Genomic DNA, 26,436 nt, shown 5'->3' with positions numbered 1-26,436 from the left:
AGTAGAGTCGCTGAAGGGTTTGTGCTTCTTTTTTTTAAAAAAAACAAAAAACCTAAATGCATTATCTTGCAGACTGCAAATCAATACAAGAGACCGCCTGTCACGTAAAATACACCAGGTCTGAGTGGATATTGAGTGAGAACAAACGAGAGGGCAATTCAGCTGTTTTCCACTGTGCAATCAGGACTGAGAGGACAAGCAAAGGAGGGGGGGGGGGGGAGTGCGCACAAGTTTGCAGGTCGGCGAGTGTGAGAAAGCTTTGGAGAGACAGAGGGAGACAGAGGAGAGAGCTTCAGCCGAGCTTTTTCTCTGCTGCGCCTGGAGAGAGAGGCGTGTCTACGGACCAGTATAAAGTCCAAAGAGAGCCGCTGGTGTTGAGCCATTCTCAGAAGACGGTCCTTCGTGTTGCACGCCGACAAGGAGGAGGAAACTGTGGCTCTAACGCTTTTTTTTTCCCTTTCATGACCTGCCTTGCATTTGGACACTTGTTGACCAGGTGTTTTTCTTTCTGTGCCGCTTCCTCAAAAAGGTGGACCGTAGACACCTGAAGAAACCATTGTGTATCCTTCAACCTCAACTAAAAAAATTGCTTCTTTTTTTAATTTTTTTCTCAACCACATTTACTAGCTCTTAAGAGGCAGGCTCCAGTTTCTCCACTGTGAAACCGAACCAGAAGAAGAGAGGCGACACAGCAGAGGCATTGTGTCCCTGCAGTTGAAGCACTGAGAAACCAGCTGAGGTATCAAGAGATTCCTGGACAGAGTCTTCCTCTCAAACCTTCTTTGCGTCTGTCTGAGCCATCAAAAAAGGCAAGACAAGGGACGGGGAAGGGTCGAACCTGAGAGGACCGCTGACAAAAAAGGGCAAAAGACTACGTCGCAGGTGTCATGGTGCGAGGACGTGGCGCGGCTCCGACCTGCTGGGGCCTGTGGACGTTCGGCGCCCTGTCGCTGGCGGCGCTGTGCCTGTCCGACCAGGCCATCCGCTGTCAGGTGTGCTCCGAGGAGAGGCTGGCCACCTGTCGTCTGCCCGAAAGCTGCGAGGAAACGGTGCGCGAGCCGGGCTGCGGCTGCTGCCCTACCTGCGCCCTCCCTAAAGGGGCGCACTGTGGCGTGTACTCGCCCCGGTGTGGCACGGGGCTCCGCTGCTACCCGCCGCGCGGGGTGGAGAGGCCGCTGCACTCCCTCATGCACGGCCAGGGCGTCTGCACGGACGAGCGGGAGGTGGAGGAGAACTCAGGTAAGAGCGAACAGACACGAGCGCGCATCCCCCTTTCAGCCCCCGCCGCCAGCCGGACTCGCGGGAAATGTCAAGCCTGCAGCCCGTCGGTCCCCGGCTGACCGGGGTCGAATTCCTGCCCCTCTCGCTCACTCGGCCTCACCTGACCCGTGGAGCGGGCTGCGACAAGGTCCCGCGTGTTCATCCTAATCTCAGCTAAGCCGTGAAGCGGAGCATGCTTCCTGTCGGCCGAGCTCACACACAGACCCTCTGCTGTCTCCCGGCTGCTCGCTGTGACAGGGGGGGGGGGGCCCCCGCTGTGCGGCGCGGGGCTCAAGACGGGCGAGCGTCCCGGCGCCGGGCCGGGGGAAGTTACACCTTACCTGCTTCAGTGAAAAGAGTGGATTAGAGAGAAAGGTTCGAGGAGGAAGCGGTCAGGCAGGAGCAGGGATGTAAACCGTGGCGGCGGCGAGTCCGTGTGTGTGCCTTTGTAATGGGAGGAGGTAATAAAAGCCGCTGTATGAAATGACTGTAATGGAGCGAGGCCAGTCTGGGGCTATTAGCGCTCTCTGCAATCAGTAATTCACTTGGTGCTCTTTCATGGATACCCTCCTTCCTCCTGCTGCTGCTGCAGATTTCTAACACTTCTCATCTCGCTATCATGCTCTTCTGCACCCCCCTCCCTTATTATAGCAACCCCCTGAAAAAGAAGAAAGTCTTCTTCCATATCACACTGTAGGAGGAACGTTTAATGCCGTAACTTTCTTTTTTTCTCCTGATGACAATATCGACAACTGAAAATCAAACCGTTCTCATAATGTGTTGCCATATCTTATGCATCATCTTCAATCTTGGTCTCCAATTGCTCGGGCTGAGCTCAAAGCTCCCAGATCGCCCCTCGAAGTGGGTGAGCCCTCAGCCAATAGAAAGCTCCCAGGAGGTGCATCCTGACTGCAGCATCTGCTCCCCCTGACCCGATCCACCCCACCTCCCGTGCGCCCCAAAGAGCCTTGGAGCGCGTCACCCAGCGCCTCCAGCTCCTTGATGAGGATGAGCTCATCGGCACCCTGGCTGCCAGGACTGAAATTAGAGCCTTCTGCTCTCTGTGTGTGCGAGGCCGGCATAGGTTAGCGTGACTGCATGAAGTCAGAGAGAAGGAGGAAGCTGATTTTTTTTTTTTTTGAGTATGATTTTTTTTTTTTTAAAAAAAGCAGCTGTCTCAGTTTGTCTTGGTTTTCATCTGTCCGCGCCTGAGCGTTACTGCTGCCCTTTGATGTCGCGCTGACCATTAAAAGCGGCCCTGAATGTAGGCTGCAGTTAGATAATGGGGAGTCATGTCTGTTTTTTTTTGTTTTTTTTTTCTGCCTGAGAACAAAAGCTTTTGGAAACTTTTGTTTTTTGGGTGTTCTGTAATCTGAGTGCATAGTATCCCCCTCGCCCCCCCCTGCCCCATCCACCCCACCCCCGAGGAGTCTGTCATAACAAAGGGGTGCAGTGTTTCCCATAAATCTCAGAGTAAATCACTTCTGCAAAAGGCTTCTGCGATCCAGCGAGTGTGATGAGAAACAATCAGAAACGAGGAAATTGGAGAAAGGCAACTTCATTCACAGGCAGTAGATTTCCTTTGTGGCGCATTCACTGCACTTATGCATTATTAAACAAGGGGGTGCATCTCCTGAATCCATGCCCCGCTCCTAGCAACAGTGAACATGCAAGATAAAAATAGAAGAGGGTTTTTAAAAACCAAGAGGATTCATAATACAAGGAGCTGGGATGGAGGGAGGCACATCTTTGCTGAGAGGAATTTTAGGATGTTTGGGCTGGGTGCAACAGCTCTGCTCGCAAAATGCTTTTAAAACACAAATTTTTGTCATTCAATTTCACTACAACCTCAAAAAAATTATAAAAAAAACACCATAGTAGAAGTGATGCATCCAACAGGAGTCTTAGAAAGTTCAGTTGATGTTTATAACGTGTCTTTCCTCATATTCTGAATCTCACGGTAAAGTAAAAGACTGCTTGAGCGTTTCTTCCTAGAAACAATCTTGTCTTAATACTCAGAATAAATCATTATGCGTGTGTTGGCATCCGTCCCCGCATTCCTGCCGAGAGCACCCGGGTGTCAGGTATTGGGGTGCTTTTCTCTGGTGGCGAGCGTGGATATCGTTTACGAACGGATGCATACTGATGTCAGGCGATGAAAAGTCCTACGCCTACAGGTCCCAGGGGGATCTGATAAATAAAGCTGTCAGTCGAGCTGGACCTTGGCCACACTGTTTACTGTGACGCACGCAGGTTGTTATAAAAGCCCCACGCTGATGGAGACATTGTTGCTCGAGTCTTTTTTTTTTTGCCAGTTTCAGACTAGTTGGAAGTCTGGAATAAATTTCTCTAGGTTCTGTTTATTTCTAAAGCTTAGCTTTGCAACAAATTCAATACTAAAGCCCTCTGCAGGAAAAAAATCTAACTCAATATAGTGGTCCTCAGTTTCCCTGCATTGCGCTGGCCTATACCACTAGATTGCGCAAGCATTTACAACCCCCCCCCCCCCCCAACTCTTTTAATAAACCTTTTGTGAGGCCATATTTTAAGTATTTGACAAAAGATGCCGATGTACAGATGCTGAAACTGAGATTCCCTTCATAACTTCTTAGTAGCACCTAACTAAAAAAGCCCATAGTCTGGAATACTGAGATTAGTCAAACCGGAACTGAATAATTTGTGACTGGACATAGTTGTATTTTTATGAAACCTTTATCCTATTTGGGGGGAACAGAATGGAAACTTTAGATGTTTTCTTGGTTTTGAGACCACCACAGAATGCAGTACACATCCCACAGTATCTGGACTGAAGCCTGGGCTGAAGTGTGTCACTGATTCCAGATTCTGGAAGGCACAATTTGCAATTTGTGAAACTTTTAATTTCATTGTTGTCAAACTGTGGCATGGGTACCACTGGGGCACAGTGGACATTTTGGAATTCATAATTTTCCAGATGGACTCAAATTCTTGAGCTAGTTGTGTGCTAGAAAACAATGAACCAGTGGCCAGGCTAACTACTATTAGTCCGAGCTAATGAAAATGTATTTATATGCATTTGCACTTCCAAACACTCGGCCATCCTGTTCACTGAAGCAGGTGATAGTAACACAGCCTTGATTTACCAGAGATGTTGCCTTAAAGCATTCCACGGGAAAGGTGAAATAGAATTTGGTCATTTTTAGCACAATGTTGGCCAAAAAGCACTGACGAAGCATTTACCACGTTTAAGTTGTTTGTCTGGTGATGTTATTGGTATTTTAGTGAAACAGTGAGAGATTGACAAACAACAAACAAATTTGTAAGCACTGTGACGACTAAAGGCCGTCACATACTCTGTGAGAAGCGAGAAATTTGCTCCCACTCCTACAGCTGCTTGTTCTCGACACGCCGTCTGGGCAAAACCTTCTTCTCACAGGGTGTCCGACAACTGTTCTATGATTGGTCAGGATTAGGATGGGTGTGGTTGTCATTTCCCACTTTTTGTTCTTTATATAGCAGACAGACTGCTAATCTTTCCTGGATGGACGTGAGCATTCTGTGTGCGTGTGTGGATGCGTGCCGTGGTCCAACAAACAAGGTCGTCAACAGATCCGGACGTATATGAAAAATGTCTTTCGTCGTCCATCTCACACCTTTATTCAACTAAGACACTGGTGGTACCGAGCGGTCGAACGTGCCACCTGTGTTCACTTGTTTTGCCCATTTTTTTAGTAAGCGCGAATAACAAGGCATCTTCTGGTGAAGATTCTCAGTCATCCAGGTCATGGTCATTCCAAAAAAAGTAAAAAACAAAGCAACTGGACTTGTTTTCCGTAGTTGAAGACATTTCGCTTCCTCTCCAGCTTTCTCAATTCAAAAAGTCTGGAGTAATGTTGAGTATTACTCCAGACTTTACTAGTATAAAGCTTAGTACTCCAGATTACGCCAGACTTTTTGAATTGAGAAAGCTTCCTGGAAAGGAAGCGAAACGTCTTCAACTACGGAAAACAAGTCCAGTTGCTTTGTTTTTTACTTTTTTTGGAATGAACAAGGGATCTTCTTCCGCCTCCGCTTCAAACGTTCTCTTCAAAAGCCCTCTCCGCCGTTGTGGTGGTGTTGGGTTGTCGGTCACATTTCCACAATCTTTGCACGGGTGTAGCGTACGCTACAGTGGGCGAGACTTTCTAGGTGGTCGGCAGGTGAGTTAAAATTAAATGCTGACAATAATAAAACAAATCTATAACTAAAAGCACGTGCTACTCTTACCGTTTAGTCGCAAGCTGCAACAGGACATTGGAAAAGGTAGCCGTTTTCAAATCTCGACAGGTAGTTTGAAAAAAGTTCAGCCCGACAGTCTGAAAACGGCATAAGAAGTTTTGGATGATCAAAAAGCTTTCTTATCTGTCATCATACTAAAATAAATCTTATTTTTGAAATCTTTTAACAAGTTATTGGAACCTTGCCTTCTTTTTAAAAGTCTTGGAAGCTTGCATCAAAGTAGGCAACTTTATAAGAACACCGATATCTGAGATTCTTTTAGCAGATGTGCCTTAGCGATGTCTGTTTGCTTTCTTTGGGCTGTGCTTTGCATTTGGACAGCTGGAGCTGTTATGATGGAGTAAATGAGATTAGCTCACTCTGACCTCCTTCTAAACTAGAAGCCAAGAGAGACACCAACAATTCAACTTGTCCTGGTCATGAGATCATTATTTTGAGGACAATGAGTCTTTATGGGCCACTGCATCAACATCTACTGATAGCAAAGTGACATTTCTTCCACCTCCTAAGTGATTTTCAGCAAGATTTAAAACAGAATAACTTCTCTGAACATGAGAACAGGACAGCACCGCTCACCTCCCTACATTATATTTGTACATTCACCTTAAAAAAGGAAGACAAATGTGCATTCCAAAGTAGTTTAGCCTAATTCACTGCTGCGGCAGACTTCCTGAGGCCAAAGACACACAATTACACCACCGCTCATTCCTCTGATATTGTTGGATAACCGACATGACTTCAGATTCGGTTTCAATAGAGAAGAAAAATAAAATTCCTTCCTGAAAAACAGAAGAAACCAAGAGTCTCCAAGGAAGGAGCGGACAATGCTTTGATCCCATAGCCCATCACAGAATTAAAGACAACGTTTTCTTTGTTGACGAGCCATGTGGAAGAGGTTCTGCTCTGCCCTTTAAACCGTATTTTTCAATCTGATCCACACCTGTGTGCGTTTGTTATCCCTGGCTCGTAAATGTTTGGGGCTTCAAGCTGAAGTCCGTTCAGCCTGAGGCCTCAAAGTCTGCTTTTCAAAATCAGCAAAGGTATTTTTCACTTTCTAAGAAGCTAGACACGAGTGATAGTATCTTGGAAAACAGCTTGTTTCTATACGCATTGTTCTACAGTGGTATTAATTATGTAATCCATGTACAAAACTTGAATTTGAAGCAGGCATACCTTTCCAATGCTGAAGAATTGTATCTTCAGTTCATCTCGAGCTCCCTAAACAACGAGTCAACACTGCGTTTGCTGTGTTTGGATTCGAACAAACTAACATGCAGCAGCCCTGTTTCGACACGGCTACAACTGAACGCAGAATCAGATGCAGCTGCAACTGGTTTTCTTGCCTTCTTGATCGAATGTCGATTTAGCTTTACTCAAATCCTTTCATTGGTATAAAAAAGGACAGAGAATGGGCAGAGGGATTTGACATGGGCTCCGCTGTTAGTGTTGAACAGTGTTTGTACAACTGAATCAGACACCAGCTGATCATTAACCCGTTTTTAAGAATTGTTTTTGCCAGGAAGCTGAAGGTCTGACACGGATACTCTGACATAAAAAAAAGCCTTTTTTGTTTTGAGCCTGGATGACTTTTTAACTTTCTGCCAGAATCTTGTAAAATTTGCGGTCGGCGAGGAATACAGTGTTCTGTATAGTGTAATGAAGAAGCCTAGTAATCAGTGCTTTTAGTGGGCCAGTATGCAGTACTGGCACTTCTAAATTTTACCTCTTGGTGAACCGGGGCATCCCTACATTTTACAGCTTGTAGCCTATTTGTTGATTTTAAAAAAAATTGCCTCATACCCATTGCTTTGGCGCACAACGCTTGCCCTACATTCAAGTGGATGTAGGCGCGGCGCATGACGGAAGAAAAGAGGAAAAAAATGATCATGGCTGTGATGTTTAGTTTGGCCTCAGAAGACCCAAACTAGAGCAGATTCAAATGACAACACTGAACAAATCCTTCACTGCTCAAGAAAACTTGAGGTCGGACTCCTCTGGCATTAGCGCGTCCAGCAGGGAACCTGTTGCTGCACAAACGCCTGGGCGAGATCAGGGGCGGTGCTAGCCATCTGGGGGCCCCCGAGCACAAATACTGTGTGCTGCCCCCCATGTGGAAATTAAAAATAATACGGTATTTGTCAGTGCGTTTCTCTTTATTTCCCAAATAACTTAAAACATTAAAGTTTTTAAAACAGGCGCAACAAGTAAGAAGAGAAATTAAAAGCATATTAAGAAACATCAAACTAATTTTGTATCAACAATGGCTCATTTACTTCCACACAAGATAACTGTGATTTACCTATCAAGGAGGAAAATTATCAGACCACAGACTTTAAGTGGGGTGAAAATTAGGAAAAAAAAATTAAGTACAATGAATAAAATGCAACACTGGGCAGTGTAATATAAAACTAGGACTCATCCTATAAAGTGCTCATAGACTAAGATTTTTTTTAATTTTTGGTCCTGTTTTGTTTGATGAAAACTGCTAAAAACGGCATAAATGTCTGATTTCCCAGAGGAAACTGAACAATGTGATCATGATAAGTTTTGTTTTCCTGAGGAAAATTCATTAGGAGGAGCTCATTAAAACCAAAGATCCTCAAAATCCACAGAACTTTTGCAAATAATTTAGATTAACAGACTTTAACACTGCTGTTCAGAGTAAATCATTTGTGAATTAGGGCGGATCTAACAGACTGTACATGGGATCAATTCTCATGTCTTTGTTACTTTTGCATTTATCATTTTTCATGTTTTTCATTTGTTGAAAGAAGTTTACTGTTGCCTTTTTCCAACATGGGGAACGAACACGATCCTCCTGATTTTAGGGGAGCAGTGGATCTTCATCGCAACTAAACGGTTAGGACAGGGTAACTGCAGCAGAGATTTATCATGTTTGACCTTAAGTCTTTGACATATTGGCTGAATCAAAAAACTTTGACATTTTATTTTTGCTTTTATGGTTTATCTGGCAGGGTAGGAGATGCAGCATTATAAATTATGTCCAAACTGGTTTTCATCAAACTAACACACTGTGTTTATTATAAGTCTTCTGTTTTTATTTGACGCCGCGGGAGCAATAGCAACAACTCAAAGATGGTGCACCAGTTTATTGAGGCATGTGGAAGAAATCACATTAAAATGATCGTTTTAGCTCTGAGTTTAAAGTCCCCAGGGTCTTTATTTAAATGTTTTCTTTCATAAAGATCTGCATTGTCTTCCACAGATAAAGAGCAAAATGTAGAAACTGAGTACAGTCTATATTGCTAGAGTTTTATTTACAAATGAAAGAAAAGTTATGTTTATCATCAGATTAATACTGCCTCTAATGTACTAATCTATATATAACATATTACACAATATCTCCATTCATTTGAAAAACACAAAAGTACTTGTATTGTATTAGCATTGTGTAATACAATTCTGTCTCTTGCTTTTTAGGAGATGAAAGGCAGATATGTGCTGGAAATCATATGCATCCTTTTAAAAAGCCCAAGTTTAATGCAGCGAAACCACCAGGTTTTCGTTAACACAATATAAAGAAGAGATGGATTAGCTTTGTTTTGTAGATATTCTATATTACACAATATTTCCATTCACTGTAGTTCTGATCAGATTGGGGCCTATTGACCCCTGATCAAATCAAAGCAACTGTGAGTGACCTTCATTTACGGGAGTCAGATAACCTCGCATCGTAACAGTAGACAATGAAAAGATCGCAGTAATGACTTTAAATCATCAGATGACAAAACAGGGGAGGAAATGTACCTAAAGCTGGTACAAACTGAGGCAATGTCAGTACAAAATGTCCCGTGGCAGAAAGAAGGCTGTATTTTGTACCTAAACAGTCGGCCGCAGATAGTCCAAAAGCTTACATTTACACACTTACATTTCTGTGATGATCAAATTTTGTAACATTTTGTACTGACTGAAAACTTTGCTAGTTTATCATATTTTTTCAATATTTCAATACTCAATATTTTTGAGTCTTGACATTTACACACTGCTCTCTCTCTCTCTCTATATATATATATATATATATATATATATATATATATATATATATATATATATATATATATATATATATATGCTTCATTAAAAAAGCCCACTATCCTGGCTCCAGTACCTCACTGTCACATGACCAAACAAAAACCACATGACCACCCCACTCCCCTCCCCCTCTTTAAACTAAGGGCACAAAGTGCATGGAAATAAACATTGGTTGTTAATATTGGCCCAGTTTTACTTATCGTGCTGATACTGATCTTGTTTTGAAACCTGAACAAAAGCAGACTGTTGATGTGTCGAACTAATAATTCAACGTTCCCCCTCTGCAGCCTAATTAACAAAGTTTAGGCATTCCCAGTCATATCTACAATTTGCTATTTGCAAGCATTAGGGTTTCTCATTCAGCTACAGTGGTGAAGGAGAAAGGAAGGAGGACCCAAGCGAAGTTTTGTGGCAGGGTTTGTAACTCACTTCACGCTGAACCCAAGTACTGAACTGGAATAAAGTCAAGCCAAATACAAACATTACCAACTCGTGCAGAGAAATTGGCCAAAGTCAAAATCCAGCTGTTTGTGGCATTCAACCAAATACCGTTGGAGTCTTTATAGCAGCAGACATGCGACCACACAATGGCACTGTGTCCAGACAAGTGAGTCCGAACTCTCTTGCTCCTGCGTCACCGTCTACTTTCTTACAATTCAAAAGTCATCTAAGACAGGGACCAATCTTTTCAGATCCTGAAGTCAGAGAAGTACATAAATAAAATACTCCAAGTTACATTTCAGACTCCAGACAGTCTGACAGGTGCTGTCAGATGCATAATTCATACCTACTTTGACAACTGATTAAAGTAATGTTTAATAATCTGTTCCAGGTCTGCACATTATCAAGAAAATATGCTATTGCTGAAACTAGAAATGTTATTATGATTCACTTACATCTGTCAGATGTTTTCTTAAATTATCAATGCAACATGTCTCCACCTCTTTCCTGGAGCTTTAATATTTTAGCCACCAATAACATACACGTGTGGGTATGGGCATGTCTAGGAAGTAAGAGTCCATCTGACTGATTGTTGATGGGCAGAGCATAAATAAACATTTCATACACTGAAATTCCAGTGTGATCGGTTTACTGTCTACAAGAAGGAAATATTGTATGAATCAGAGAAATACAGTAATTTCCTGCAGGTGGTTCCTCCGCTGTTTTGGCCTAAATAGAGATACAAAACACAACCAATTCAAAGTGTGGGTTTGAATTTATACAAAATTAAATTAACATACAAACTAGTATGTAGTAAAGCAGTATTTGTATGACGATTTGTCTCCATATATGTTCAAAAACAAATACTAAAAAAATCTAATTGATATGCAGTGCTGAAGCACATTGTTACAAAATGGTTTGGATAAAAATCCAAAAAATGTGACAATGATTTAACAAGCCATTCATTTTTTTTTTTTTACTCTGAGATGGCAAACAAGGTTTCACCAGCGGCAAGACCTGAAAGTCGACGTTAACAGACTTATCTTTACCCAGTCTCCTTAGCCTTTACCTATTTTTATTTAAAAAGTGGACGAAATGTATTTCTCTGAGACATACCGTACCTCCAGAGTTGTAATTGCAGAAAATTTCTACAAAGTACTGACTCTGCACCGCTAACCAAAAAATGCTTGCCACAATAAAAACACAGGTTTTCATTTTTTCAAACATTTTTCATCTAAGATATTTTTTTTTCGTTCCCCTTCAAAATTATGGGCTACTTTGCGTTGGTCTACTACATAAAACCCCACGGAAAACGCATTGGGTCTTGTCGTTTTAACTTAAAGTGTGAAGAGGTTCATGGTGTATGAAGCATTTTACACTGCAAAAACGGAACTAGAAATAAGTAAAATGTTCTTAAAATCTGTGTATTTGTCGTTGATTTGAGCAGGTAAATAAGATGATTTGCCAATGGAATAAGAATTTTGCACTTAAAATAGGAACAATCCATCTCAGTCATCTAATTTCAAGTGCAGTATGTCTAATTATCTTATTTTAGGGGTCAAAATACTCATTACATTGGCAGATAATCTTATTTACCTGCTCAAATCAAGGATAAATACACCAATTTTAAGAACATTTTACTTTTTTTTTTAGATCCGTTTTTGCAGTGTACAAAGCACAGCACACATTATTCTTTGTTGCGAGGCCTTCAAAAAAAAAAACCAAAAAAAACAACAACTAAAATCACAATTCATCCTCACCTGCTATTACCATTACCCATCTCCTGTCAGTGCCACATAGCGTAGGAAAAATTTTAAGTGAAGCTACACGCAGAAGTAGCGACTTCCTGCGTGTAAAACAGCAGGGTAGGAAACAGGACGTGCCACCCCTGACCCACCCCTGGAATCAGAGAAGTATGAGCTGAACGAAGAGCAAAAGGACAAAGTGAAGCAAGCAGCTGAAATGCTGCCGCTTCTCCCTGAAGAAAGTGCTTAACACCAACAAGACTAAAAATACAAAACAGCTGAGAGACGCTTTCCATTTTCGGACAAGCAACACAACTGTCTACGTGGCTCTGAGAAAGCCGGTCATTGTTCAGCTCGGAGTCAAATTCCTCGTACGTGTACGCATACCTGGCAAATAAAGCCGATTCTGAGCTCCTGGTTTCCCCTCTTGCTTGAGAGGCACAAACGTAAAGTAGATACAGGACTGCTCTGGATGGGAGGCTGTGTAGAGCAACAAAAATCCTTAGAAAGAGGCTTTTGAACCTTTGCTTCGCTGTTGTTTGGCAAACTGCAAATAACGAGATGTCTGGTAGTGGCTCTAGCCAAAGCTAAAATCTGGCTTAGCGATCAGAGCAAAAATGTTTTGTGTGCTGTGAGGAAACTTAAAAAGAGCTTTGATACTGGTGCCAAAGTTCTTTCGAGCCACAAGTAAACAGAAAAATGCCTGAGCACAAAGGATTACAACGTTTATGAAATATTTTGGCCTTTCCTGCCTCCACAGTCACTGACCGGTGCCCTCCTAGGACAGAGCGAATGCCCTTTAACAACCTCCATTCGGAGCCGAGCGAACGGTGCTGAGGCCTTCTCGAGGACGGAGAGCGGAGCGAGGGGGGGGCATTTCCTCAGGAAGCAGCTGGGTGCCTTCGGGCCCAAAGAGCTGCACAATTATAGGCACACAGAGGTGAACGTGGTGCTGACCACAACGCAGAGAGGATGAAAGAACATCACTTTGAAACACTGCAGAGCTTGGTTGCAACACGGTAGCTGAAGGGTGCTTAAGGTCAGCGCTGGGGAACAGAGCCCGATCGCAGGGCTTCGTCCCTTTTAACCCCCTCACATTTTGACACTTTCCAACAACCTCCTTTAATTTACTTTGTCTGGAATTTTGAACACTGTGATAAGCATAAAATCCAGGGTAGTTATTTGCTTTTAGGAGTAACCTAACTAGTAAAGGGAGTCCGCCTGTGCGTAATCTCCTCTTTGTAGCGCTCCAGCTGTTCTCACTGTGCTCTTCTACATCCATCTCCTGAAAATGGAAATAGTATAAAGGCACAACTGCAATCCCACCAAGAACTGCCCGCCCGCCTAAACTCACGTGCCAGGTAAGGAGAGCCTTGATCTAACGAAGTAACCCGGAGGAGCTGCAGAGGTGCGCAGCTCAGGTGGGAGACTCTGTGGGCGAGAGAATAGTCGGGTATTGTCCTTACGGAAGAGCAAAAACCATAAGGCATTCTGATGCTGCATCATGATCTTTGTCCTGTCAATCCTCCCAGGCTTGGTGATAATCATGCCTCGTGCTCTGCACACTGTGAACCCCGCCTCTCCGATCTGCTGCGTAATCAACCTCGTTCTGCACACCTGTTTCCTGCTCTTTTTAGGCTCATTGCCGACAGCAGACCAGTGCCAGATTATTGAAAGCCTCTAACAAGTGTCCAGCGTTTCTCCAGGCCCATTTGCCACGTTTTTTGACCCCTGCTGTCGGACATCTACGCTGGTTTCTGATTTCTGGACCATGACCTGGAATTGTGCCACACGACCCGGAGGCCTTGCCAAGCCCCTGGATCTCTCTGCCCTGTTTCTGACAACCTGTGCGTGACCCAAGCCTGTCTCCCGGACGCCTACCTGCCTGTCATCTTTGCTGTGAGCAGTCAGCCCTCAGCACCACCAGGCTCTCTGTCTGATTCTTGTCAACTACGTACAGAAGGTGCACCAGATTCGACAATTTGATTTTTCTTTTTTTTTTTTTTTTTGCGCTCCAGAAAAGCAAAGCTGGTAGACACATACCTCCAAAAAGAACTTGGGGATGGCATTAAAATGCACTAACACATAAAGTTCCATTTAAAATGCAATTTGTGTGGGGTTGTACTGTGACCAAATGTGAAAATGTTCAAGCTGTATCTACGATTGTGAGGGAGTGTGCAATGAAAGATGAGGAAGACTAGTAGAGCAGAATGGCTGGATGTGCTAAATGAAATATTATAAAGCTGTAATTAATAGCATGTAACAAGCAAAAAGAAAAAAAGTTCAGACAAACTGCATGCCTTGGAAAACTAAATCCTCTCCATGTCCATGTTTTTAGCAGTGGAAAGACAGGAGGAGATCATCCCTGAACACCCAAACAACAGCAATATCCGGTGCAGTCCACAGGACAAGCGCTGCATACAGAAGACCATGGCACGACACCCTCTGAAATCCACAAATCTGAGAAGCAACAGCGCCAGAGAGGAGACCAAGCCAGTGCTGGTGAGACAAATGATCACCTTAACAGAAAACAACAGAAAAAAAACAACAACTAGACCATCTGCGCTCCAATACATACCTAAACCCCAGGCAGATGTTTCACATTAGGATTTTAAAAAGGTCTTCGAGTGGAACAGCGAGGTTATAAATTCCACAAATTAGTTATTTACACACCATAACATTAAATAAACATCTTGGGGAATAAAGTTTGAACACACACTGGCATCAGTGTGCAGCTTGCTGTGTTTGCTGGCAAAGGAACGGTCATAACAGTCCATTAGTCAATGCCAGCCTCATGTTTTAATACCTTAATGTACACAGAGAAAACATGGCATAGCCATGAATACACACACAGATTAATGTCAGCTGTCCACTGGTAGGTAGACCCCCACCCAAAGTAGATATGGGAGGTTCTAACTTGTCTTTGAGAACGCAGCCGGACAGTATTTTCCATTCACACACACAACTGTAAGGCCCAGACAAACTGATTCTCAACCATTTGTACATGAAGATAGAATCGCAGAAATACGCAAGACATTTAAGTCTGCTTATTTTTTTCATTTCATGACGCTACTAATTATTTTTGTTGTAGTTGTTGCATTTTGAGGTGATGAGACAAAATATGAATCAAAACTGCATTAAAAAAGCAAATCAATTAAAAGTTCAAAAAGACACTATCTATAATTGAGGGAACTTAAACTCAGAAAACCCTTTCTTGTTAAATACAGCAATTAAACATTTCTTGTGGTTGGGCATCAGACTTGCAGACATCCCAAGAGGGATTTTGAGTAGTAAGGTCCAAGGAATGTCTAGATCACACTAAGTGACTTTTCTCGATCCACTCCTCCGCCGTGATGGCAGATAGGTAAATCTTGGAAATATTGCATGGGGGCCCATACACGACTCACTTTCAGTGTATTGACTGCAGAAACACCGTTTTGATTCAAGATTTAGGGACGGCCCCTCACTTTGGTGAAGTCATCCTCGGGTGTACTTTAGCAGAACAGCATCCTTACAGCATTATGACTCCCACTACATTCTCCAGACAGATGCCGCTCTTTGGATCATACCCAGCATTTATTTACCTCCCAAAGACCTGTGTGTGTTGTGTTGATACCCAAAGTCTCGATTTTGCCGTCACCCGACCATAGGGCTGGACGATATAGGGAAAAAAAAGCGTATAGATAAAATAAAAATCATATTGATCGATAGCGCTAATTACCAACAAATTCAAAACACTTATTTTAAGTGCAGCCATGGCCATTTAATGCTGTTGCTTAGCAACCTATTTTTAGATACAGAACGCACAAACACTGAATTCTAGCTCAACCCAATATTCAACCAACTTTTTACCAAAACTATAATTTATTTTTTTCATATGTGCTTTTTGAACTCTTTAAAGGTGCGGCGCTTGGTGACGGAGCGTTCCTGGGTCTGCATTTATGATTGGTTTGGAGGATACAGAGACTAGTATTAACCTACATGATAGGGTAGAATGCAAAAAGGAAAACTATTCTATTGAACCTTTTATTGACCTTTTTTTCTATTATCGATATATCGTCGGATATTTTACGGATCTCCAAACCAGGTGTCAAAAATTTCTGTTTATTTTCTTACATATCCAAATACCTTGTATGTATTGTTTTCAGCATAGTTTGACTAATATTTGGTCTTGCTCATCATGTTGGAGAAGTTTGCATGAAAGAAACTGATTTTGTGGCAAACGTGCTTAACACCGGTGATGAGTCGACATCAGGTGCATCTGTAATTGATTGATTCATCTGCCACATGGGAACTTTACCAGTTTGTGGGAGCCAGAATTCAGGCTGTGTTGTAGGGGATCACATTCTTATTTCACTCGGTAAATGGCAAACTTTGATGCCAGTCAGTCTCTCTACAACAAACTGAAGCTACCAAAGGATAAGACTGCATCTCTTTAGAAGTGAGCAATCTTACTCTTTGGGGATCAAAGGTTTTCCTTTCACAACTGTATAATGCAGAACAACTTCTTTATTGAATTATGGTTAACACAATAGAATACTTTTTTTTATTCGACTTTTAAAGGCTGCTCAAATTCTGCCACTATCTAATTAATAGAAGTTCAGAAATATAATGTGTTTAAGCAAATTTAAGGCTTATCTGTTCTAAAACACACATGTTAGCAACTTAGTTAACATAACTTTCATAATCTAAGCTATCTATGCTGCTTTCCCTGCAACTTTCAGAGGTTTCTTTGCTTCAACAGCCAAATCAAATAATCAGTCCTTTAGTTGGACTTTGTAACTCTTGAGTTCCTGCTGAGGATGTAATTAGGCCATTTGATTGAAGTTCACTGGACCACATATGGATCTAAAGGTTGTAGGAACCCAGACCTCAAGAGCTAGAGTCATGGACCAGAGTATATCAACCAGCAGATGGTTTCAAAACTGCATAAGGTTTCCACCATAGTATTCCTACATTTTATAAATCCGGATGGTGTGTCAGTGTCAAATGGGACTGGAGTTTTCTTCACTTGTATGTAGCATAGAGCTGTTGCCTCTCGACCATCTGATGCAGTATAATGCCAGTCAACTGACTAAAAAAACCTCCCCCCCGCTCACTAGAAAGACACATTTGTCAGTTAAAAATATTTCCATTAGCAGAAAAAAGGAAAATATTAAGATTAATAACAAAGGAAGAACTTTTAAAGTGCAGGAACGTATACTATTCTGTGCAAAAGCACAGTAAGATGCAGGTGTTCATATTATTATTATTATTATTATTATTATTATTATTATTATTATTATTATTATTATTAACATTATTATAAACCATATGTTAGATATTTTTGTCAGAGGTAGTATAGTTGTTGCTTATGTGTTTTAAGATAAATACAGTTGAATTAAACCATGTTTTGCATTTTCATTTCTAATCTTTGTGAAATTACCGAAATATTGTAAAACTATGTAATTTCTGTTCAAGCTTCTCATACTGTGAGAACCTCTTACTGGCACAAGCAAGCCTAAACATTTTCCTTCAAAGCTCACCCTAGTTAAGGTGTTGGAGCAACATCTGATCCCCTCCAAGCGTGCTCTGACACATCTTGGGCCCGCCATGAGATTCTCCCGCTTTGACCTGAAGAAAAAGTACCACCGCTTCACTGTATTAAACACAAACATTTGAAACAATAAGTATAACACGATCTAACAATCTTTAAAAAACAAGCAACAGCTGTTGCATTGCTGCTGCTAAAATAATAACATTACAGATGTATTTATGAGTGGCTTGCTGACAGTCAACAGTTTCATGTAGTCAGACAAATGCATTGCTAATTAGTTTTTTTTTCTTCTTTTCAGCTAAATATGTTGAGATGAATTAAGAATTAAAGCGCATTTAATTTACTAGGGGATACAATTTGGTGTTAGCTAAGATAGTAAGCCATTTTATTTAATATTACACATATACAGGGTGGTGGATGAATACAGTAAAACATTGAAGAAACAAAAGGCAGAATATAGTTAAAAGATTTAGATAAATCTACTTATAGTGCAAAATAATGTCTTTCTGCCTTACTACTCCTATCTGCTTCTTTATGGAGAAAGACAGAAGGCTAATATTGGGTAGCTAATTAGCGCTGTTAGCTAATGAGCTTAGTTAGCTCATTAGCTAATTAGCTCAGGTAGCTAATTAGCTCGGTCAGGTCGCCTACACTCTGGGTTAGCAGACACACTGCACTGGACTTTTATCATGCAAAGTTTACTTTCAGAAGAACTTTCATTACCTTAATAAAAATCACTGATGGCGCTCCTGTGTTTTAAGCTTACATCCAATTTTCCAAGAAGACAGACCAATCTCTAGACAGAATGCGTGACCAGGTCTGCTAAGGGAGGTGCAGTGGGTAACAGGGTTGCCAGATCTGACTGACAGTTTCCAGCCCAAACACACTGAGCTTTTTTTTTTTTTTTTTTTTTTTTTTTTTTTTTTTTTTTTTCCCAAACACACTGAGCTATATAATACACTGGAGTGCTAATCACCGTCATGAACGAGTCGCTGTGAAGCCACCAGCCGCCATATTGGTACTCCCTATTTTCATCCAGTAACTAGGGAATATGTGCGCTACAGCATCGAATAACGAGGATTTTCTCATGTTCAGGGAGGGGGGGGGGGGGGGGGGCTTAAAACTTTTAAAATGTCAAATGCCATATACTTTTATGCTGTGTTCTAAAAATATCAAGTACTGAGAAAGTCATGTGCTGAAATATTTTGCATTTTATTCATTTAAATATATATGTTTAACATTTATAAATATATCAATAACAATATACAAAAACATATATTTACATATGTGTATACATATATATACATATATACATATACACATACTTATATATACATGTATGTATATTTAATATGAATAACATGTAAAATATTTCAGCACCTAATTTCCTAGTAGTTGATAGTGTTAGTACATCCACTGACTGTAGAATTACCTATGAAACGTTTTCACTCAGTCAGAAAACTGCTTGTTGTTGCAACCAAATCCTATGGGATTCTGTGAGAGTAGGGAGTAGCAAGATGGCGGCCAGTGACTTCAGTTTTTCGGCAAAATCAGCACTCCAGTGTATTATATAGCTCAGTGCCCAAACACAACATATAACCACACCCTCAAGATGTGCAACCAGGCAACCATATACTACAAGCAAAAATCACTTTCCCCAATCATGTTGACATAGCAGCTGCAAAAAAAGTTATCAATAGCCTACCAACATGTGTTGCATATCTAACTAAATACAACATTTTTTAGTCTCACCGAGTATAGTTCAATCTAACAGTTCTCTTTCACACACGGACATGAAATATTTTTAAGTTGATCGGTTGAACTCTTTACCCCATTTGGGGTGTTTACTAACATTGACCATTTCATAGAGACACTTGATCAATCAATGACAATAAATCATTGAAGATGTCAGGTTTGATAAATTCTAGGCATTCCAAAATAGAAGAACTAATAAAAATGAGTGCAAGGAAATGGGTTTTTATTTAAACTGCTTTTCTGCGACACAATGACAACTATTTCTACAAGATTTTCCTATGAAAACTTTCTAAAGACCCGTCAAATGATGTGAAAAGCAGCCCAAATTTTAACAACCCGTCCAAGGCTGTTTTTTTTCCAGCCCAATGTGTTCAAAAGAAGCCCAACACTGGCAACGCTGCAGATCCCTGCGGAACTTTCTTTGGTAATAACGACTTTAATCCCTACGTATAATGGAAATAATGTCATTTATATTTTTGTTTTTGTGGCTTTAGTAGCCTTTATTTGACAGTAAGCTGACAGGAAATAATGTTGAGAGAAAGAGGGAAGACGTGCAGCAAGTGCAGGACTCAAACCCAGGATAGCCTTAACACACGTCCAGAGGCTTCCATACATGATTTGTGCACGCTACCCCTGTGCCACCACTACGCTCGGAAATAATGACTTTTGAACCATATACACAGGGTATATGGTGCGGCTTGTCAATGCTTGCTTGAGACTTAACTTGGAGAAAGTGATTTGTGAGCATTACCATCTACAACAAGGGTCTGTGTGCCAAACCTAGCAATCCTGCAGTCTGTCCTGTCACCCCCTGAAAACATTTGGAGCTTTATAATACTGAAAAACAGGGGAAAGGGAGACCCTGAACTATTAAGCAGATGATTGAAAAGGTCACCTTGCTCCAAACAAAGGGTTTTGTTAAAACAGGAGCTCATTTGTATCAGAGGATAACCTTTTTTACATATGCAGCTGGAAATATTTCTAAATTAGCCAAAAAAGTTTAAAAAGTCAAAAAGACATTAAATTCCAAATATTTATTTGTAGTTTTCCTGTTGTAATATTTACTATTATTCCAGTTTAACTCAGCTTTCCACATTTCTTTGGTGAGTTTTTTTATTTTTATTTTTTTTGCAGCTGTTCAGTACGTACACAAATCAACTGATTAGGATGCTGCACATGAGTCTAATCAAAAACCTGTTTCTCCCAAAAGGCGCCGTGCCGTGCTGAGCTGCAAAGAGCACTGGACAGATTGGCATCTAACAGCCGCACCCATGACGACCTCTTCACCATCCCCATCCCTAATTGTGACAAGAACGGCGATTTCCACCCAAAGCAGGTCTGTGACTCGGAGCACGAACTCAGCGTGAGCTTTCTGGAAGCACCGAGCAGACAGCTCTTTGGGCCATGTCTTCTGGTGAACCCGCGAATCCCTATTGTTACGCCAAATCAAATGAAAACACAGATCTTTAAACTTCAAACGTCTCTCTTCAGACCGCATCAGCAATCTGTGGGCCAGTACTCAAAACAGGCCCCGCAGACGATGACATACTATCTTACTCGTTCAAGATCAACAAAAGCGTCTCCAAACAGACTGCCGCGGTGAAGCCAAGGCCTTGTTTTCCCAAGCTGGTGTGGAAAGTGATTTACGCTCAGAAATTAAGATGTCATGTGTAAGGCAGTTTGCCCTAAACTGTTGAACAACAGTCACTTTATCACTGTGAAGGATGCAATTAGGTTTTGGACGCAGCTGCTGTGTTTTTTTTTTCTTTCTTCTTTTCTTTTCTTTTGTTATCCTGCTTTTGCAAGACTCAGCAAACGTGCAGATAAGAGTGAGAGAATCAAAGAACATAAAAAAACCCCAGAGATAAGACCACTTTAAGTTGCAGACTCAGACTGTGTGATACAAAGAAAGCTCTGCTAAGGCACCAGCCATCAAATGTCTGAGTTATGCTGATTGTGTAACGTGGTTAAAGTATCTAAGTCTGCTCAGGTTCTCAGGCATCTGTTTACTGTTTAACTAAAACTGCACCGCGATAATACCCAAAGGGAAGCAAAGCACAGGTCATTAAGGACGACTGGGACCAATTTTAAGCCGGGGTTGCGCCGAGATTTTTTTTTAGCCGGCAGTGTTAGAAGCTTTTAAAAAAAAACCTGAAATCATCTTGTTAAAAGGTCCGAACGCACGCAAAAACCGTATTACGGGAACAGCTGAAAGCTCACAGGGGGAATGTGGGGATTTGAATCTGATAATCTAATTACCCAAATGTGTTTTACTGTTTGTTTAGTGCCACGTTAATCACCAGATTGTTGTGAATTACTTTAACATATGATTTTGATCTCTTTAAAAGATTAGGTGTTGGAGTATTGCGTTTGACAACTGAGTTAGTGGCTACTGCTTATCGACCAGAGTGGATTTAAAAGAATTCGCACCATTTTAGAGAACACTGGCCACGAAAAGTAAAGAGTCAAAAGAGCAAGCTGCTTATTTGCTCATCCAGTACATGCAGAGCAATGTCTGCATTCCTCTGCAGCTATGTAGGTATCTAGGTCACATATTCTTCAAATATTTGGATTTTCATGGTAGCCAATTGTTACATTTATTAGATGGTTGAATTTTCTTAAACACACGCACACACATTCTAACAAAAAAAAACCCACAGGGATTATACTATTTTTTTATTTTGTTAATAAAGCTACACTTATTTGTATTTTTTATGGTGATCAATGTTTTCTAGTTTTCTTTTGAAAAAAAAAAACTTTTTGGGGGACTTGGGAGCTCTTTCACTCCTTTTCAGTCCAATATTTCTACTTATGAGAGAAATGTTTATTTTCTTAAATCACAAAAATACATTAGTTAATATTTATAACTTTATTCTGTTAATAGGAGTTTGCTCTGCACAAGAAACTGTCAAATCCTATTGGCTGGATGTAAACCCGTTCCCAGATTCAAGTTGTGACTTTACAGGTGCATTTGTAAGAAACAAAAATACATCTTTGCCATTTCTACAAGATTTACGAGGGAAAATAACAGTCTGGTGATGCTAATAAATCAGACTCAGTCAACTGATCAAAAGCTGGTGTGGCAAGCACTATAAAAACAGAATTTTTGACAGTTTGCTCTCCTGGAGGCTGTAAGCAGAATGGTACATGAAGGAAAGGCAACTGCCGCTGGCCGTCAATCTGGAGGGGGCAAATTCCAAAGAATCTTAATTTGATAACCCTGCATAAGAAAGATTAGCTTGATAATGCATATTTGATGATGCACACACACACGCACGCACGCACACACACACACACACATAGAATACAGTAGTGAAGGTAATCTTTGGACTGAGCAATTATTAGAATCAATGCAGTGGGTGCTTAATTCAACAAAAATCGTTTGTAACACATTTTCTGATTTGGAGACACAACAACATATTGTCATACTAACATTGCAAAATTTGGAAAAGCCCAAATCCAACTAATGAACAATTATGGGTTGTTTGGAAGGGTTGCCAAAAGAAGGTCTATTATCTGTAAAATATCAATAAAACAGCACAACCTGGCTTTTTAAGAAAATAAATAAAATTTGCAGTCACAGGATGAGGCCACTGTGCACTGTTTGAGTGGACCATGAACTCATCTGTATACCAAATAGTTCTAGAGTCAAATGTTTGACCATCCATCTGACCGCTGAAGCTTGGCCCACCTACACCAGTAAATCTACAACAGAATGGCTACAGTGGGCTTTACAGACCCTTCAAGCCTTAACAAACTGAAGCCATGTTGTGAAGTGGTGTGCTTTGCCCAAAGTTCCTCTGTAATGATAAAGTTATGTGGAAACAGAATAGTGCAATCAGTCTAACTGCATTTCTGCGAATAATTCCTTCGTCTTTACATCCACAGTGCCATCCCGCACGCGACGGCCATCGGGGAAAGTGCTGGTGTGTGGATCCGAAGACGGGCATGAGGCTGCCGGGGCCCCTGGAGCTGCGTGGGGATCTGGACTGCCACCAGTTAATGACCGCAACCCTAAGAGACTAAGGGGGGCAGAAAAGAGACAGATTGGGTTTGCTGGACCAGCTGAATTTACTGGTGCTGTTAGTAGGACCATATGACTAAAGGACTTTATACTTCAGCCTTCCTCTACCAAAGGCAAACGGTTGTGGCGTTTGTGCAACAGAAAGAAAAACCGTTAAATTGAGTTATTTTACTATTACGTTTCTGTATGTGAGCGTACGTGACTTGAGTCTTTTGAGCACTTGTCTTGTTTTGTTCCTACCATGTGAACTTAAGACAGATCGTCTTTAAACATGTGCGCTTTAAAGCATCAGGTGGTAGACAAACAGAACACACTTCTTCAGAAAGGGGTTGCTGTACATGTGATCTATGTACGAGACTCTAACATCTTTTATGTAATCCTCCTAAAAGTGACCAAAAAGCATTTACTCCACTTAAGTATACCCAATGAACAACAGAAGCTGTTGATGTTTTCTTCTTTCTGGAGCACGAGGATGGTTGGAAATACTGAATCAGGACAATCCAGAAATACTTAGATTTGAAAGATATGGCTCATTAGCAATTTTTGTTCTTTTTTTTTGTTTGTATCTCATATTCTCTACGTAGAATAAAGCACAACGGCATGATAAAGAGTTTAACTGAGCGACAGCATAAAAGTAGCAAAAATGTAGGGACGGATTCTGTGAAATGATGAGAAGGGGCTGGCAAACACTGCAAAACCCTTGTGAGCTAACAAACAAAGAGCCATAGCCTTTCACACGACAGCACCAAAGTGAAAAGTGAAATTAAGCAAGAAAATCTGCGGATTTGATTCATCATCCGGCAGTGAACAACACCGTCGTATTCTCTGATGAGCATCAGTAGCAGAATAAGCATTGGCAGCGTTGCTCTGCTAACAACTCTGTACATTGCTGATAGGCTAATCTTCTTTCTCCAGCTGGTGCTAAAAGATGCCAGTACGACCCTTGTGTTTGAGTGGATTTGCTTCGGCATACAGGATTTCTCCCCAGCAGACTGCTTGGCAAGATTTTCACGGTGCTATATTCTGACTGTGCCATAATGTTAAGCGAAGGAGGTTTCTGCACTTTTTTTGGCCAATTGTTTTCAAAAAAAAAAAGGAAAAAGAAATGGGGAATTAGCATTGGCGTATGTGAGGAGCAACTGTGTGTGCAGCTTTCTGCTTTAGCTATTGAACGCTGTCCTTTTCTTTGAAACTATGAAAACGTAATATTCATCTTTGCACTATCATTGCTGCTGACACATTTTCAAATGGCTAGTGTTCTAAAGCAGGCAGAGCATTTCTGTTAAACAAAACGGCGTCTTGTAATAACCTCTGGGTGACTTCTAACCCACAAATTGAGTGTTTTAATCCAGTATTGCAGCATGTTTACCACAAATATCCAGAGGAAACAAAGAAATGTTCTTAGCAGTGTAATATTACAGAAAGTAACTAGTAGCTCTAGCTAGTAGCAAGCTAATTGCAATAAGGTGTACTAGTGGGCATTCAGAACAGAGTACTGGATTTAAGCAAACTTTTTAACGTTTTTTAGACGGGGACTGCTTTATTTGAATGTTCATTGAAAGTTATTATTTCTGTCGTTGGGTTCGTGTTTTGTGTAGACCAAAAGCACCAAAGTTTGAATAGAAAGTGAGACTGTGAAGAAAAGGATTGACACTAGCCAAACACTAAGCCTCGTTGGTGGGATCAGATTTTCTTTGTCACAGTTTCAAATTTATTTGTACTTGACAAAGGAGTCATTAGAAGTTTCCTGACCACCATACGTCAGCTTATACCCGCCTTCAGGACATTTTGAATTTAAAGTTCTTTTCTCCAATCCACTCATAGTCTACTGTAAGGGAAATATGGCTTTGTGACAATAATTTCAACCTACCAGCAGTAGGAGGTCACCCAGAATTGCTCTGGTAGGATCTGGGGCAGGACTGCACAATATCAGGAAAACATGACATTGCAATATTACTGACGAACATCTCAATGACACTATCGACTCCAATTAACCTAGGCTTTCCATGCTACTCTCTTCTCTATCATAACCGTAACTTTCCCTAACCTTTACCATTTCTTTCACAAAGATCTAGACAAATGACCTAGATGGCAAATAATTCAGGGACAGTGAAATATACAAACATTGTATCCAACTGGTGCTTTGAAATTGTGACATTGCACACATGTGCGTGGTGTTGCGATGATTATTCTAATTCAATATATTGTGCAGCTCTAATCAGGACTCATACTCTGTCATATTTCCATAAAGGTCAATTGGCCCAAACGCAGATCATAACAGTGGTCAAATGGAAAATAAGTTGCAAATTTTAATGTCAAAGAATACAACTTTATAACATTGACAAAATGGAAGGGAAAAAACTCCTCTTAATTATTTATTGTGAGAACAATGATGACATAAGAGTCTTAGGTATCAAAATAGAAGTCTACACATTAAACTAAGAAAACTGGTATGGGCTGGCCCATTACTGACTAATTTTGCCCCTTTTACCTATTGTATTTTTTGAAGAAAATTTAGATAGTAATATAAAAGCGTAATAAATGGTTATTAAAAAAAACAAGCTCAATTTCTATAAATTTACACCTTGTAGCTTTATTTAGATGCACAATTCCAGCTAGAGTGTTTTCTTGTTTTTTTGCATTCTTGTTTTTTTTCTGCCACCGCTATCTAATGCAAACTTTGAATTCTTTTATTTGCTCTTCACAACCATTACATGTCAATAGATCAATCAAAATTTTCAAGGAACTGATTAATTTTTATCCTTTCATTGAAGAATGTATTTCATGCAAGGAAAAGTTTAACTAATATTGTTGAAAATGTAAAGGTTTTCAATGCTATTTCTAATTAACTGATGGTCGAAGACAGTGCTAGAGAACCCTTCTCAGACATGGAAATATGACAAACAACCACAGACAAAAACACAGTCATCTATATTTCAATGGGCCACAGATGAATGTTTTACCTGAATCTATCTTTATGCCACTAAACATGTTGAAAATAATTTCTTTGTTTTAAAGTTTAAACCTTTAGCAAAGAAAACAAAGACGTTTATCTTTCATTTCTAAATGCCTTCTGAGTGCATAGTTACTTGATAGTAAGCTGCTTGATCTAAGACTTTGCAGTTTTAAACTGTTTCTTGAGAATAGACTGTTCTTGTTTGCATCTTATATTATCTGTTTATGTCTAGATTGTATGAATTAATGTTTGCATGCATACAAATAAACCAGAGACAGAGGACGTCTGTCTTGTCTAGAAGAGGACTGTGCAGTAGAGCGGATATTAATAATGTTGACCTGAAAATAAAATGTACTCATTGTAATGTATCAATTAAAATATGATAGAAACTACTCTGTACCTGTGTAAT

At 40.7% G+C, this 26,436-nt stretch overlaps 2 protein-coding genes across 6 annotated transcripts in view; one reads left to right on the top strand and one right to left on the bottom strand.

Moving 5' to 3' along the window:
* The window catches only part of LOC105921033 (zinc finger protein Aiolos), a 51,479-nt gene that overhangs the window by 20,118 nt on the left and 4,925 nt on the right, over positions 1 to 26,436 (bottom strand). For 2 of the 4 annotated variants that reach the window (XM_036137081.1, XM_036137084.1), the window contains exons 1-2: positions 18,016 to 18,127; positions 17,282 to 17,369 (exon numbers count right to left, since the gene is read on the bottom strand). The gene's annotated coding sequence lies outside the window, so the exon portion shown is untranslated. Of the gene's footprint in view, positions 1 to 17,281; positions 17,382 to 18,015; positions 18,128 to 26,436 lie in introns of those variants that run through there. The other 2 variants (XM_036137082.1, XM_036137083.1) reach the window with 2 other exon arrangements.
* LOC105921160 (insulin-like growth factor-binding protein 4) lies at positions 277 to 26,419 on the top strand. 2 transcript variants are annotated; one of them, XM_012856868.3, is made up of 4 exons: positions 277 to 1,239; positions 14,098 to 14,258; positions 20,258 to 20,383; positions 22,936 to 26,419. In XM_012856868.3, exons 1-4 carry the CDS (start codon positions 888 to 890, stop codon positions 23,071 to 23,073), a joined length of 777 nt encoding a protein of 258 aa, XP_012712322.2. In that variant the 5' UTR covers positions 277 to 887; the 3' UTR covers positions 23,074 to 26,419. The 2 variants fall into 2 exon arrangements, with proteins under 2 accessions (XP_012712322.2, XP_012712314.2); XM_012856860.3 differs by having other exon boundaries at positions 280 to 1,239; positions 14,095 to 14,258.

Source organism: Fundulus heteroclitus, chromosome 5, assembly GCF_011125445.2.
Source record: "Fundulus heteroclitus isolate FHET01 chromosome 5, MU-UCD_Fhet_4.1, whole genome shotgun sequence".
Lineage (NCBI taxonomy): Eukaryota > Metazoa > Chordata > Actinopteri > Cyprinodontiformes > Fundulidae > Fundulus > Fundulus heteroclitus.
This window is presented reverse-complemented; position numbering and strand designations above follow the sequence as displayed.

Bases quoted from the DNA above. Each gene is read 5' to 3' on its own strand.
- LOC105921160 (XM_012856860.3), top strand. From the start codon at position 888: ATGGTGCGAGGACGTGGCGCGGCTCCGACCTGCTGGGGCCTGTGGACG. The intron at 1,240-14,094 runs GTAAGAGCGAAC...CCATGTTTTTAG, and splicing joins GGAGGTGGAGGAGAACTCAG to CAGTGGAAAGACAGGAGGAG. The intron at 14,259-20,257 runs GTGAGACAAATG...TTCTCCCAAAAG, and splicing joins AGGAGACCAAGCCAGTGCTG to GCGCCGTGCCGTGCTGAGCT.